Genomic DNA, 15213 nt, shown 5'->3' with positions numbered 1-15213 from the left:
CTGTTGTTTCTTTCTCTTTTATCTTTATTTTCTTTCTCCTACCAACTTTGTCTTTTTTTTTTTTTTAACAGCCTCTGAACACTATTTCTTATTTTCTAACGTGTTTTTAAGGCTATAAATTCCCTTTTAACTATACTGCTAGAGCTGTGCCTCATAAGTTTTGAGATGCAGTATTTCTATTGTTCAGTTCTAAATAGCTTGTAGCTTTTATCATAATTTCCTTTTTCACTGATGAATGATTTTGAAGTTCTTTTTTTTGTTTTTTGTTTTTTTTTTTTGTTTCCAGATTTTGGCTGGGGGAGGTTGGGGAGCTACCTTTTCACTACTGATTTCTAAATTTGCTGCATGTGGTAATACAATGCATTCTGTATGATATTTTTATTCCTTAGAGTTTGTTGAGGCTTCCTCTGTTATATATATATATATATATATTTTTCTCATATAGATGGTCAGACTTATACATTATATTTTTCAAATGTTTGATTTCTTTTTGGATGTTTGATCTACCAGTTCTGAGAGAGTTGTATTAAAAATGTCTCACCGTGGGACGCTGGGGTGGCACAGCTGGTTAAGCATCCGACTCTTGATTTCAGCTCAGGTCATGATCTCAGGGCTGTGGAGCCCCACGATGGGCTCTGTGCTGGGCATGGTGGGGCCTGCTTAAGATTCTGTCTCTCCCTCTCGGCTTCCCCCCACCCCACGCTCTCTCTCTTAAAAAGAAAAAAAAAAGTCTCACCATGATTGTGGGTATGTCATTTCCCTTGGTGATTGTATTAATTTTTCCTTTAGTTTGAGAGTACCATTCATATTCAGGCTTATGATTGTTTTATCTTCTTTGTGGGTTGGTTCTTTTATCGTAAATAGGCTGCTTTTCATCCTTACTATGGGTTTTTGCCTCCAAGTCTATTATGCTTGATTTTACTATTATGGCTGCTTTCTTTTGGTGAACTTGCCAAAAGATCTTTCTCCATTCTTTGATTTTCATCCTCCCCGTACCTTATGTTGTGGACCTGTTGCTTGTAAGCCGTGTGGAGCTAACGTTTAGTAGACATATTTAACCCACGTATATATATCTTCATTACTGATTTATTTGGACTTATTTTTATTATCTCTTTAAAAATTTTCTATTTGATATGCTCTTTCTTCCTTTTTTTTTTTTTCCTTCAAGTAATCTCTACGCCCAGCATGGGGCTTGAACTCACAATCCCGAGATCAAGAGTCACCTGCTCCACCTCCCGAGCCAGCCAAGTGCCCTGTCGCGCTTTATTTTTGCTTTCTTCTTCCCCTACTCTTCTGCCTTCTATTGAACTGATCAAATTTACTTTATTTCTCGTTGTCCTTCTTCTGGTTTGGAAGTTTACCTCTTAGTCGTGATTTTCCTCAAATTTTTAGCAAATATACTTAATTTAATTTTTTTCGAATAAAGTCTAAAATTAGTGAGTATTTCTATCCTTCATAGGCAAACACCAAGAACCTTGGAACACTTTAATTTCCTTCTTAACTCCCTCCGCCCATCTCCCATGCTGTATTTGTCTAGTATTTTGATTATACCTCTTTCAAAGAAACTCTGCTAAATCAGTTGTTTTGATATCTTTTAGGGTTTAATAGTTTAGATTTACAACCATGTTTTAACAACGTATGTGTTCACTATTCCTTGTCACTGCCCACTCCTTCCTGATGGGTTCTGTGTTTTTTATACTAAAGTACTGCTTGAGTTTGGGACCAGTTTTAGAGTTCCTGTCTCAGCTGGAGGTTTCTGTATTTCAGTGGTGGTACTCACTGGAACTCGCGCCCACACACAAAACAGCCTTAATGTTCTTATTCTCAGCATCCTGCTTCCTGGCCACATTCCTGGAGCATGGCCTGAGTTTTCCAGTCCACGTTTGTAAGTGGGAATTGACCCTTCTTGTCTGCTGGCTTTATTCACGGGGTCTCCTTCCAGCTCCCCAGGATGCACGGGTTTGGGGACTCTCCTCTCATCCTCCCTGGGCACTACCATCTAGCCTCTAGCATATGTCTGGCCCGATATTCCTGCGGCTCACTTGGCTTAGATTCCCTCTCACTTCTTAGGTTTCAAATTTCATTTTTGTCTCTAGTACCGGAAGATTTCCCTCTTCCTATTTTCAAGCGTGGCCCTACAGCAAAAACACCTTTGACTTTATTTTATCTGGCATTTCTACGTGTTTGGGGGTGTGTGAGTGGGAGTTTCTTAAGTTAGTTCAGTCTACTATATTGATCAGTTGTCTGGACCAGGCTGATAGCGGATACAGAGAGAAGCGGACGATCCGGGAAGATTTTGGAGCGAAGTCGCAGAAGGGCAGGGACAGGCAGAGGGTGAGGTCTTCCTCGCTCTTGTGTAGGTATTTGTGAGGTCCTGGTGGGGTGGGCTGGGGACGGGGAGGTGGTGTTGGGTCAATGTCTGCAGAACTGAATTGCCTGGGACATGTGATGACACTGGGTACCCAAGGGGGTGACAGGTGGGGAGAGGAGAAATCTGGCGCATGTCTCTGGCCAGGCTCCCTTGCCTGTCTGCTGCGGGCGTCCTTGTTGTACACCTGCACTGTCTCTTCTGTCCCTTATGTCCCTGGCACTTTAAGTCTGACTTACCACACACCATGCCCCAAATGGTACATAAAAGCGAGCCATGACTACCAGCAGCCTCTCTAGGCAAACTTCCAGGAGCCCCCACCTGCTGCCGCCCCATTTTCTTGGACTCTCTTGTCCTTACTCCTGTCTCACTGGTCCCAGGATCTGTCGTCGTCTCTCTGCACATTGGTTTTAGAAATTGCCGGGGAGGAAAGGTCTCTCCCTTTCCACCTTTCAGTGTGTTCCCTGCCAACCTGTTGGGTGAAGAATTCAGATCTACTGCTCGGTGGGTTTTTCCCGTTGCTCACTATCAGGCCTGACTTGGCTTGGAAACGCACAGGTATGGGTGTTGGTGCTTCTGTACTTCCATCTCCACTGCAACCCCCACCCAAGATTCATTTGTCCACAGATATTTATTGGATCCCTATTACTTGTCAAGTACTTTGCTGGGCACTGAGGATGCAAAGGTCAGCGGAACCAGACAGCCCTTGCCCTGTGAGGCATACGGCCATGTTAGTCTAAGAGGCTCATAAATGGCATAGAAGTATAGATGTGGTGACACCACAAAGGAGAGGTTTGTGACAGTGAGAGTGTGTCATGGGGGCTTTGACCTAGTCAGAGGGTTTTGGTGTGACTTCCCTGAGGAAGTGACATTTGGGCAGAGACCTCAATGAACAACTCACACAATTTAACAAGGTGAACTGAAATTAACTAGGTGGAAGTGGGAGATGAGAGTGTTCCAGGCAAAAGGAACAGCATCTGCTAAGGCCCTGTGGTGGGAGGGAGCATACTTAAGGAACTGTTACCAGCGCTGTCTCAGGTCTACACAGACCCAGCATACTCTGGGCCAGGATAAAAGAACGCATCAAATATCTTTGCTAAATATTAGAAGAATGTTCTGCATTCTTAAAGGGCCCTTTAAGAACATAGAAGCCATGTGATTTTTGCCCCAAACTCTAACTATGGGGATCCCCTTGTATCTTTTACCTCTAGATCCTTCCTACTAAGACCTTATCTTAAATTCCAGATGTAGCAAAAACCAACAAAATAAACAAAAAAACACCAGAATGCTCAGTTAAATTTGGTTATCAGATATGAATGTTGAAAAATTTTTAGTATATGCAGTTCCCAAATATTGCATGAGATATGCTAAAAAAATTACGTTATTTATCTGAAAGTCAAATTTAAGAGCAAGTCCTGTATTTTATCTAACAGCCTTACTTATAATCAATTGAGCCCAAACAGGGCCAGCTGGAGAACTCTACGTAGGAAGGCCGCCCCCTCCCCACCTCTCATTCCTTAGCATCATGGTAATTTCTGGCTTTGGGACCTTGGGCATGGCATGTACTGAAAGAATAGAGCCCCTTGAGACCCAGGAAGGAAGCTTCCACCCTTATGGATTTTTTTTAAGATTTTATTTATTTATTTATTTGTCAGAGAGCACAAGCAGGGGGAGCAGCAGGCAGAGAGAGAAGCAGGCTCCCTGCTGAGCAAGGATGCAAGTCCCGATGTGGGACTCGATCCCAGGATCCTGGGATCATGACCTGAGCTGCAGGCAGACACTTAACAGAGTGAGTCATCCAGGTGCCCCTTCATGAATTTGTACTCCCAGAACAGTCATGTGAAAGCAATGCCCTGCTGATCGACCACAAGCCCTGGGTGTGGACACTGCCTCCATCCCTCAGTCTTCCACTGAAGGATGGTTTCTGACTGACCTGTGGCTCTTCCTAAATCTCCCACCCTGGCCCCACCTCGGCATCACAGTCACAGCCCTCGGGCTGGGGTGGTAGACTCGGGGCCCCCGATTGATTATATGTTTAAGCCCTTAGATGCTTTTTCAGAGAAGGAGCTAGGACAGTGGCTGTGCCTTGCTAAAATGCTACTGCCCTTCCCCCTCCCTGCCCAGCGCCTCCTCCCACCCCTGCCAGCCTGCTGCCCAGTACTCGTGGTAAAACCTCTTGACAGCTCGTGGATGTGGAGCATTCCGTGGACACCGTGTCTCTTGGGATAAACCAGTTTCTTCCCAGAGCCCTTTGTGTTATCCCTTAGAGAATCACAGTAGAAACGTCTCCCTGAAATAACCGTATAACAACTTCCAGCAACATCAGGAATGTGATCATTGTCACCCCGAAGAGCTCGAGGGGGGAGGCCTCCTCAACCTTGTTAAAAAGCTTGGGGAAAAAATATTGTGACAGGCATTGTTACGAATTAGGGATGATTCACAACTGAGGCCGGTTTCTATCCTGTGTTTACAGCTGTTGTGAAGACCACAGCAAATACTGCCAGATCCAGAACTAAATAGGGACATAAGCTCTGGACTTCACTACCCTGAAAATTCATCTGTTATTGTTAGGATTAGGTTTGGCTGTGAGTTACAGAAAAGCCCCAAGATGACAGAAGTGCATTTCTCTCTTGCTTAGAAGAAGCCCAGAGATTCAGTTGAGAGCTGGTAGGTGCTGTGCAGTGTCAGGACCCAGCCTCCTTCTATCTTACTGCTTCTCCATCCTTAGCACTTGGCTTGCATCTCGTATTCCCAGATGGCTGCTTGAGTCCGGCCATCACGTCTGCATTCTGGTCAGCAGGGAGGAGGAAGGAACCAAAAATGGCACATTTTCCTTTTAAGAACATTTCCTGGAAGTTGCACATACCCTTCTGTTTATATCCTGTGAGCCAAAACTTAGCCATATGGCTATACCAGGGAAACTGGTAAAAGAGTCGTTACTCGAAGTGGCCATGTGTCCAGCTTCAAATTGTGGGATTCTAGAAAGGTTGAAGGGATATTGGGGGATGAACAGTGGTCTCTACCATTCTTCCTTCCAACCAACCAACCCACCAACCCACCCACCCACCCAACCACCCACACACCAACCAGCCAACCAACCACTCAGCCAACATTTATGCAAGGAATGGCTCTATTTATAAGGGAGACAAATGCAAATTACTAACTATAATACAATGTGCTTTGGAGGACAAAAGGGGTTTTATTCTGAATGCTGTGTGAGAACAGATGGAAGTAATCAGCAGTGATCACAATAATTAATAACTACAATGGCCTTGCTGGGTTCTCAGTGCTACATTCCCATTATTGTATTTGTCCAGCTCCCTTTCTTTTCAGTGAGAGCCACAAACCTCCCTGCCTCTCCATATAATAGCTAACATTTACAATGGGTAAGCCAGGTGCTGGTCTAAGTTCTTTACATACATTATCTCATACGAATTCTGTGATCGTTCTCATTGGTAGATAAGGAAACTGAGGCACAAGCCAGAGAGCTGAATTTTGAGTAGGCAGTCTGGCTCCACGGTGCATGTGCCTGAACCCTTTGCTGGGCTGCTTCCCGTAAAGCTGCTCATTATCATTTCTTCCCTGACCCCCTCCCCCCAGATCTCCAGCAGACCACCTCCCTGTTCACGTCACTGTAATGATTGGGATCATCCGGTGGGACCTCTCTCCATGCCTGGATCCCCTTGCCTCCCTTCTTGCCTCTGCCACCCGTCCTGCCCGAGGTTGAGGCATCATCTCCCTGATTACAGCCGCCCCTCTCCCTCAGTCCTGGGGAGGCAGTGGAGTGGACTGGAGTGGCGTAAGTGCTGGCCTCCATAGCCAGACTGGACTAAATTGATAACTGTCTGATCGTAAGAGTCCACTTTTCCTCTTTAAGCCTCTGTTTTCTCATCTGTAAATAGGGATGATACTAACATTCTTACCGTGGGGCCCTTGCTGAGGACTGAGCATGTTTTTATGCAAAACCCTTAGTCTAGCGCATACTAAGTGCTCAAAGGATGTTAGTTACTATTTATACTCCTTCTGTTTGGTCCTTGGACTACTGCCTCTTTCTTCTTGATCTTTCATTGATTTCTCTTTACAGGTTGTGTCCGTTTCCTATTGGTGCTATAATAAATCATCACAAATTTAGCAGCATCAAATAATACATTTGTATTGTCTTAAATTCCTAGGGGTCAGAAGTCTGAACTGTATTTCACTGGGTTAAAATCAAGGCGTTGGCAGGACGGATGCCTCTGGATCTCTGGGAAGAATCCATTTTGTTACTTTGTCCTGTTTATAGAGGTTATCCACATTCCTTGGCTTGTAGCCCACTTATGTCTTCAGAGCCCCAGTGGCAGGTTGAGTCCCCACATTACATCATTCCAGCCTTCATCCTGTTGTCCCATCTCCTCCGATTCTGACTTACCTGTTTCCCTCCTTCACTTACAAAGACCTTTGTGATTAAATTGGACACACCTGGATAATCTTGACTCTTCTTATCATCTCAAGATCTTTCATATAATCGTATCTGCAAAGTCCCTTTTTCCATGGAAAGTAACCTATTCAGAGCATCCAGGAACTAGGACGTGGACCTTTTCGATCAGTATTCTGCATACCCTGAAGTTTCTGTCCTTTAGAGATATGGCATGCGAGAGCCATCTTAAATAAAATATCCCTCTCTTCCCCTCCCTCACCCAGCTTTATTGACATATAACTGACAAATAACTAAAATGTCCCTCCCTTAAAGATACATTGTCTTTTCTTTTCCTCCTTTCTTAACCAAGCTCTTTGAAAGAATTGTCTTGCCTAGTTTTCTAGACCTCCTATCAACCTCCTGCCATTTGTGTCAGCCCCCATACTCCACCAGATTGACTCTTGCCCGGGTCCCCAGTGGCTTCCGTTGTGCCAAATCAAGGGACACCTTTAATTCTCAACTGGTAGCATTTTCCATGTTGATTACTCATTCCTTCTTGAGACCCTTCTGTCTCCTGTATGCCTTTAGGTGACTTTGCCCTGGTTTCCTTCCTCTTCCTCTCTGGCTTAGATGCCTCTGGGGCTTTACAGTCTCCACCCACCCCTGAAACGTCTGTGTTCCCCAGTGCTTTGCTTCTTTGTTTCATTGCTTATTTCTTGGTTGATCATGTCCCACACTGCTGGTTTTATTATTATTTTTTATTTTCTTTTTCTTCCAAATTTGTATTTAAATTCAAGTTAGTTAACATATAGTGTAGTATTGGTTTCAGAAGAATTTTTTTAAAGATTTTTAAAAAGATTTTATTTATTTATTTGACAGAGATAGAGACAGCCAGAGAGAGAGGGAACACAAGCAGGGGGAGTGGGACAGGAAGAAGCAGGCCCATAGCAGAAGAGCCTGATGTGGGGCTCGATCCCATAACGCTGGGATCACACCCTGAGCCGAAGGCAGACGCTTAACCGCTGTGCCGCCCAGGCGCCCCTAAAGATTTTTATTTATTTGAGAGAGAGAGAGAGCACTTGAGCAGGGAGGGGCAGAGGGGGAGGGAGAAAGAATCTGGAGCAGACTCTGCACTGAACGCAGAGCCTGACGTGGGGCTCGATCCCACAGCCCTGAGATCATGACCTCAGCCGAAACCAAGAGTCAGACGCTTAACTGACTGAGCCACCCAGGTACCCTCAGGAAGTAGAATATAGTGATTCATCTTTTACATGCAACACTAGTGCTCATTAGGTCAAGTGCCCTCCCTATAATGCCCATCTCCCCACCGACCCCCCTACTCCCAGCAATCCTCCGTTTGTTCTCTCTAGTTAAGCGTCTCATGGTTTGCCTCGCACTGCAGGGTTTCAATACCACTTGCACAAGGTTGACCGTCTCCTGCTGGAACTGCACGGATCCCCGGCCAGCTGGGAGTACTGGTGGGGACTGTGCTTCGAGGCATCCCATAAGCTCCTCAACGTTTTTGGTCTTCCTTGAGGTAGACAAGGTGATGAGACCTCACTGACATCGTGACTTGAGAACCAGGAAGCCTGGGGCACTTATGCATGCTTCTGTTCCAGACCACGTGGCCTGTTTCCATCCAGACCAGATGTGATCTTCTCGGGACCCCTCAGAGGCCAGGGTTTAAGGCAGCACATGCAGTGGTTCTGAAGGACAGATCCATGTTTTGTGAGAGGACCAGGGAAGCAGACAGGGAAGGCTGATGTCTTTACTGGGGCAAGCCCCACCTTTCTGTGTGTGGTCTGCCACGGCTGGAGCTCCGAAGTGGCCAAAAGCAGACTGGAGCTCAGAGGCACAGAAGTATTCGAGGTGGAGCCAACGTGCATCCAAACAGTTCAGTTAGACACACAAGACTCTCACCTGAGACAGAGAACAATTTAGCGGGACATGGGGCTGCTTCCATATGCAAGAAGGCTGCTGAGGGAGGGACAGGGCTGAGGATGGTCCTGGGGGCAGTCAGGAGGCACACAGAGGAAGGGATGACTTGAGTCGGGAATGGGCAGGGAGGGAGGAGGGGGCAGTCCATTTTAGACAGGGGAATGGCACGTGCAAAGGCTTAGAGTCAGGGCCAGTATCATCTACTTGGGGAGCAAGGAGAATGCAGGGGGGATGAGGTCGGAGAGGAGGACTCCTTCCAGAGTCGATGCTCGCGTTGGGTGAACGCCAGCAGAGGAAACTTGAACTTTATCTTGTTGGCAGCAGGGAAGAATTTTGGGCAGGGGAACGAGTTGGGCAGAGGGCCACTTTAGGAAGACTGCTCCAGATCTGAGTGGATTGGTGAGGAAATGTTGGGCCCCTGATCCGAAAATATGCAAGGTGTAATTTTTGAGAGAGAAAGTACCTTGGTGATTACTGGCCCATTTCTATCATTTTGTGTAGTATAAATGTGTGCGTGTGTATTTACATATAATCATGTATCATATAATATATTTCACACACACACACGCGCACACTAGATGGAGGGTGAGTGACTTCCCAAAGGCACAGAGCGACACAACCAGCATTAGAACTCAGATCTGACCCCTCCTCTAGTGCTTTGCTTTTGTGCTGAGTGGAGATGCAGGTGTCTTGAAAGGAGGCTGACCTGATGTCAAGGCAGAGGTGGTACAAATCCTGACCAAGGCAGGGCAGGGCGGATGCCAGGGTGAAGAGCGTGTGGGAGGCAATGCGGATATGTTCTTGCTTTCTCTCTCTCTCTCTCTCTCCCTCTCTGTGTGTCTCTCTGGGTGGGGGTGGGGACACAGGGCTTGTTGGAGACTGCACATGAGTGCATCTCTCTTTCCTGGGTCCTGCAGCATCCTTCTGGGCCTGGTTTCTATGGCAACAGGCTCCCAGCAGGCAGCCCGCCAGCTGGAGGGAAGCAGGCAGGCAAGGCAGGCAGGGAGAGAAGGCCTGGGCAGCAAGAGGAAGACTGAAGTTGTGGGGGCTGGAGGAGACTTCGGGGAAGCTGGAGGGGTCCCCCAAGAGCTGGCCCCCCAAGTCCCTCTCTCTTCAGACCATAATGGCCTGGAGGTGGGTTAGGACACATGGATCTTTCTTTCATGGTTCTGAAATTTCCAGACGTCAAACTTTTGTTCACCTCTCCCCACCACCCCCACATCTCCTGACTCCCACTTCTTTAAGGATTGTCTGACCCCAGCTCCATGCCCTTCAGGGGCCATAGGCTTCTGCATAGGAAAGAGCTCTGAACTGAGGGGGGTGACAAAGAACAAGGCCAATTGACTTTCTGTTTTGCAGAGGATTTGCATATTAATTCAAAGACAAGAAATTTCCAGGCCCTGCATCATTCCTGCCAACAACTTAATTCAGCTCCACTGGCGCTGGCTGACTGTGTCTGGCCAGGCTCTGGGCTGGGCTTTGGGGGGTCCCTAGAGGAGAAGTCCTTTCAGCTGCAGGCTCCTCCTACCCTCCAGCCGCTCCCAGGCAGTCCCTCCTGATGTTCTAGCAGCTGGTGTGGAAAGTGCTTGGGCTGTCAAGCCGGCAGCCCTGGGCCTGCATCCTGGCTAGCTACTTTCTAGCCGGGTGGCCACGGCCTCTCTGGGCTTGAGTTTACTCATTTCTGAAGGGCTAAGACAAACCCATGCAGTTGGTGTAAACTAGCAAAGACATACTATTTGTTAAAATAGTTGAATAGCTGAAATACTTCGGTACTCACTGGGAAAGAGCCACCACCCGGGCCCCTCTCTCGCCCTTCTGCTCTGCCCCACGGTCCAGCTTCTGCAGCGCCGTGCTCCAGCCCTCTGGGTGTGTCCGTTCCGATGGGTGCGTGCCAGCATTTCTTCTGCCCCTGGAGTACAGACTGTTAGATATTTTGAATATCACCCGTGTCCAGAGGCAGTGCAACAGGAATTCTGTACCCACCTGCAGGGACTGGTGTATTGAAAGGTCGTGGGTTAATGGCCATCACGTTGTACGTTTCTTTTCTCATTCCTTTTCCTTTTGGCCTGGAGAGGCGGGGTGAGGGCGGGAATAAGACTGGGCAGGGGCCACGATGACAGTCACCTCTCTCACCAGGCGGGCAAGGTTCAAGCGCTCCAACAGCGTGACGGCGGGTGTGCAGGCAGACCTGGAGCTGGAGGGCCTGGCCGGCCTGGCCACTGTGGCCACAGAAGACAAGGCCCTGCAGTTCGGACGCTCCTTCCAGAGGCACGCTTCTGAGCCCCAGCCCGGGCCCCGGGCCCCCACCTACTCAGTCTTCCGCACGGTCCACACGCAGGGCCAGTGGGCCTACCGCGAGGGCTACCCACTGCCGTATGAGCCGCCGGCCACCGATGGGTCGCCAGGCCCTGCCCCCGCCCCCACCCCCGGCCCCGGGTCCAGCCGCCGGGACTCCTGGATGGAACGCGGCTCACGCAGCCTCCCCGACTCAGGCCGCACGTCCCCTTGCCCGCGGGACGGCGAGTGGTTCATCAAGATGCTGAGGGCGGAGGTGGAGAAGCTGGAGCACTGGTGCCAACAGATGGAGCGCGAGGCGGAGGACTACGAGCTGCCCGAGGAGAGTGAGTGAGGGACCCTGTGTGCGCGAAGGGCTCAGAGCTGCGGCTGGGCGGTGGGCCCTGGATCGGGAGGGCACTCCGCTTGGCCTTGAGTGTGCCTCCTCATGGTTTGCTTCTTTGGCCTGGATCCCTGGGGGTCCCCCTTGGGGCAGCAGGGCATGCTGGGAGCTCTTGGAAGGAAGTGGGGAGCAGCTTCAGAGGCCGGGATGGGACTGGGCAAGTAACCAGGTGGAAGGGCCGGCCCTCTTAGGACATGGGGTCAGCCCAAGTCACCCAGTCCATGGAGGTCAAGGGCACTCCGTTCCCATCTGGCTGGGTGGGATTCCAGGGCTGATCCAGGGAGTGGGGCCACACTTCGAGGTGGAGGGCCGGCCGGCGCACAAGGTCTGATCGCTGTCCGAGGCCCAGCTGTAGGAGATTCCGCCCGAAGACCTGGCCCTGGACGGAGAGAGGCCGTGGCCCTTCCCTGCAAGTCCATCTGAGGGGAGACGCAGCCATACCTCAGAATCCCTAAGTTGATGGGATAGTGCCTAGGAGGACAAGAGTCAGGCACATGAAATTTTCAGTAACCCTTGATGGGCCAAGGAGTCATATACTGATGAGTGACAAAGTTCTGCCGATGCGTGGTCATTGAGCTAGTGCCTGGGTAAGCCTGAAGGGCCAAGTGGGGGCTGGTTTCCCTCTGTTCCATGACATGAGAGGAAAGAAGGACACAAGAGGATAAGTGCTTAAGAAATGGAGGTTGTCTGAAGAAACACTGCTGTCTGAGGATACAGTCTTCTTGGTGAAGTGGGATAGGAGCCACTTGTTAGGAACTTGAGGATGGGATGGGGAGGGGGCTGGAGGAGACAGACCTACAGAGAGTGCCAGAGAAGGCGGGGTTGAGTCATTCAGGGCAGACCTCCTGGAGGCTGGGAAAGGAGAGGCAACCGTCCCTCTTCTGAATCTCCTCCTGTCCCCCAGTCCTGGAGAAGATCCGCAGTGCCGTGGGCAGCACACAACTTCTCCTGTCCCAGAAGGTTCAGCAGTTCTTCCGGCTGTGTCAGCAAAGCATGGTGAGTGCCATGGGCTGGAGCCCACCAGAAATGTATATGCCTGGAGGTGAGACCAGGTGTATGTGACCACGACGGACAGGCCTGGGCTCTTTCTTGTCTCCCTGCCTCCTACCCCCCAAGCCCACTCTCCCAGGTTGAGCTTCCTGATGGCGAGGGTGGATGGGGCTCTCTCTGGTCCTGGCTGGGGTGCGGATCTTCCTGACTGGCTGCCTCTCCTCTGTCTCCCTCCACTGAAGGACCCCACTGCGTTCCCCGTGCCCACCTTCCAGGACCTGGCGGGTTTTTGGGACCTCCTGCAGCTCTCTATCGAGGATGTGACCCTCAAGTTCCTGGAGTTACAGCAACTCAAGGCCAACAGCTGGAAACTCCTGGAGCCTAAGGTAGGGGGAGAGTCCCTTCAAGCCAAGAGGCCAGACCCTGGAAAATACCCTTCCCTAGAGAGGCCTGTGTGGGGAGAGGAGAGAAGCAGAGGGCTTTCACTGGCAGCAAAGGCAGTCCTGGACAGGTGATGGTGTCCATCTTCTTCCAATATGACCACACTCTTGGTCACTGCCATCTGCTTGGCCCTGTGCCCATCACTGCCTGAGCGGCCAGAACCCCGAGGGGCTGCAGCCACCTCCCACCAGCTGTAGTCTGAGGGAGCGGAACTAGTTTCCAGAAGAGGAGACTGCCCTTAGCTTGGACCTAGGCACGGAGATCTTGGGGGGCCCCTCAGCACTCACCTCACTAGACGTTGCGTGTGATGAGGCCCAGATGCCTGGTAGCGAACCCCCATTGCCCTGCGTGCGTCGGGGCCGCTGCATTCCTCCCAACCGGAGGGAACTCGCTCACTTCCCACCCACGTCCCTGGAGGAGCGAGTCCTGGGTGCGAGTTGTCGCGAACGGCGCCACCAGGGGGCGCCCGGATTCGCAATTTTTAATGAAAAGCGCCTTTTGACCTTGTCCCAGGCACACCTGGGGCTTCTGGCCACCCTCCGGCGTCGGAGCCGCGCGGCGTCAGTCCCCTGGGGCGGCGGGGAGCGCGAGCCGGGGATGGGGGGACCCCAGACTGAGCCGCCGCCCCCTCTCCCGGCAGGAGGAGAAGAAGGTCCCTCCGCCGATACCAAAGAAGCCCTCGCGGGGCCGGGGCGTGCCGGTGAAGGAGCGCTCCCTGGACTCGGTGGACCGGCAGCGGCAGGAAGCGCGCAAGCGGCTCCTGGCGGCCAAGCGCGCCGCCTCCTTCCGCCACAGCTCGGCCACCGAGAGCGCCGACAGCATCGAGATCTACATCCCCGAGGCCCAGACCAGGCTGTGACCGGCCCGGCCCGCCCATCCCGGGCACGGGCCCGCGGTTTTCTACCCGTACTGTACACCCAGCGTCGAGGTCACTGTGAACGCGGGCCGCCCCGTGCGCCCGCCCCGCCGGCACCGCACGCCCCGGCCCCTCCTGCCCGTCACACTCTCGTGGGTTTTTTACCTTCCTGACCCCACGCGAAGGCGCCCGGGCTGGGCTGGGGGCCGTGCCTCTCCGCCCTGCGCCCCCACCTGGACTCCCTTCTCTCCTGGTCCGACGCTTCGTCCCCACCTCCTCCCTACGGGCACCATCTCTGCCATTACTTCCCCCCACCCACGGGCCAGGCCGGGCCGGGTCCCCCATCTGGGCTCTGCGTACCCCCCCCACCCCGCGGGGCTGGGCTTCGTGGGGATCAAGCTTCGTGGCTTTTTATGAAGAATCCCGAACCCCACCTAGGAGCCTGCCCCACCCTCCCAGGGGCTCCACCCTCAGCCCTCAGCCCACCGGGCCCAGGGACCACAGTGGCTGGACCAACCCAGGACCAGGGCGCCTGGGCCTCTCCCCTTTCCCAGCTGCTGGGGAGGGGAGATGGGGCTTCCCCTCACCACACCTGTGGCTGTTCCCACATCCCCTTGAGTATCCCAGGAAAAATAAAACGGCAGAACTGCATTCGAGCCCGCTGCTCTCTCCAGAAGGAGCCACCTCTGCCGGGTGTGTGTGTGGGGGGCGGTAGGGAAATGGGAGTGGAGTGGGGGAGTGGAGGGAGGGGAGGGCGGGAGCCACTCTCTCGGTTTGGGGAGAGCATGGTAGCCTGGGCCAGCTGGGGCAAAGGGGATTCGGCCCCCTGGTATCGACAGAAGGACCTGAGCCCTCCTGGGGGGGCCCAGGGACGGTGAGGAGGGGAGGGTTTTCTCCTCACCACTCCTAGTACAGTCCATTTCTCTTTCTGTCCTCCAATGCTCTCAGGCTGCTCCCCAACAGGGCAGCCCAGACCCCAGTGCCTGGCCCACCGGCCTGTGCTCGATAAACAGGGAGTGCTGTGTTTCTTAGATGCACATGGATACTGGTTTGCCTTCGCCTAAGGTCCGGTGTTGCCTCTGCTCCCCTCATTCCTGATCAGCCGCAGAAACGCTATTCGATTTAGTCTTGTCACCTTTTCTGATGCGTCCTCTGGGTGGGCACTTTGGTGGGGGTCTCAGGGGGGAGAACGGAACTTTCCTGGGAAGCTAAGTAGCAACGCCAAGCTAGTAGTGCTGGCTAATGTTTATGGGGAGTGCTTTACGGTAACGGTAACGTAGCTCATCCTTAGGACAGGTGAGAAAGCTGAAGCTCAGGAGAGGTGCAGTGGCCTGTCCGAAGTCACAGGCAGGGCTAGGAGTGGTGGACCCAGGCCTGGCTCATGCCATACCAGGAGCTTTTAGCTCTCCAGCTTTCGGAGCCCAGAAAGGGTTTGATGGTGGTCCCCACCTGGTCTGGCAGCCCCCTTTAGTACTTGGGGTTGATGTGTCACCCTGAGGCAGGAAGAAGAGCCATCCAAATCTTTGACTGCCCTTCTGGGCCACACT

The 15213-nt window shown here is 51.7% G+C and overlaps 1 protein-coding gene across 2 annotated transcripts in view; it reads left to right on the top strand.

The window, feature by feature from the left end:
* DLGAP3 (DLG associated protein 3) overlaps positions 1-14336 on the top strand; it is a 57530-nt gene extending 43194 nt beyond the window's left edge. The window contains exons 7-10 of one of the 2 annotated variants that reach the window (XM_034648908.1): positions 10839-11323; positions 12284-12375; positions 12612-12755; positions 13451-14336. In XM_034648908.1, the coding sequence (XP_034504799.1) occupies positions 10839-11323; positions 12284-12375; positions 12612-12755; positions 13451-13669 (940 nt within the window). In that variant the 3' untranslated portion in view covers positions 13670-14336. The remainder of the gene's footprint in view (positions 1-10838; positions 11324-12283; positions 12376-12611; positions 12756-13450) is intronic. The other variant, XM_034648904.1, reaches the window with a different exon arrangement.
* The last annotated feature ends 877 nt before the right edge of the window (positions 14337-15213 follow it).

This window comes from Ailuropoda melanoleuca, chromosome 2, assembly GCF_002007445.2.
Source record: "Ailuropoda melanoleuca isolate Jingjing chromosome 2, ASM200744v2, whole genome shotgun sequence".
NCBI classification, from domain to species: Eukaryota; Metazoa; Chordata; class Mammalia; order Carnivora; family Ursidae; genus Ailuropoda; species Ailuropoda melanoleuca.
The sequence above is the reverse complement of the archived record's forward strand: the minus strand, read 5'-3'. Positions and strand labels throughout refer to the sequence as shown.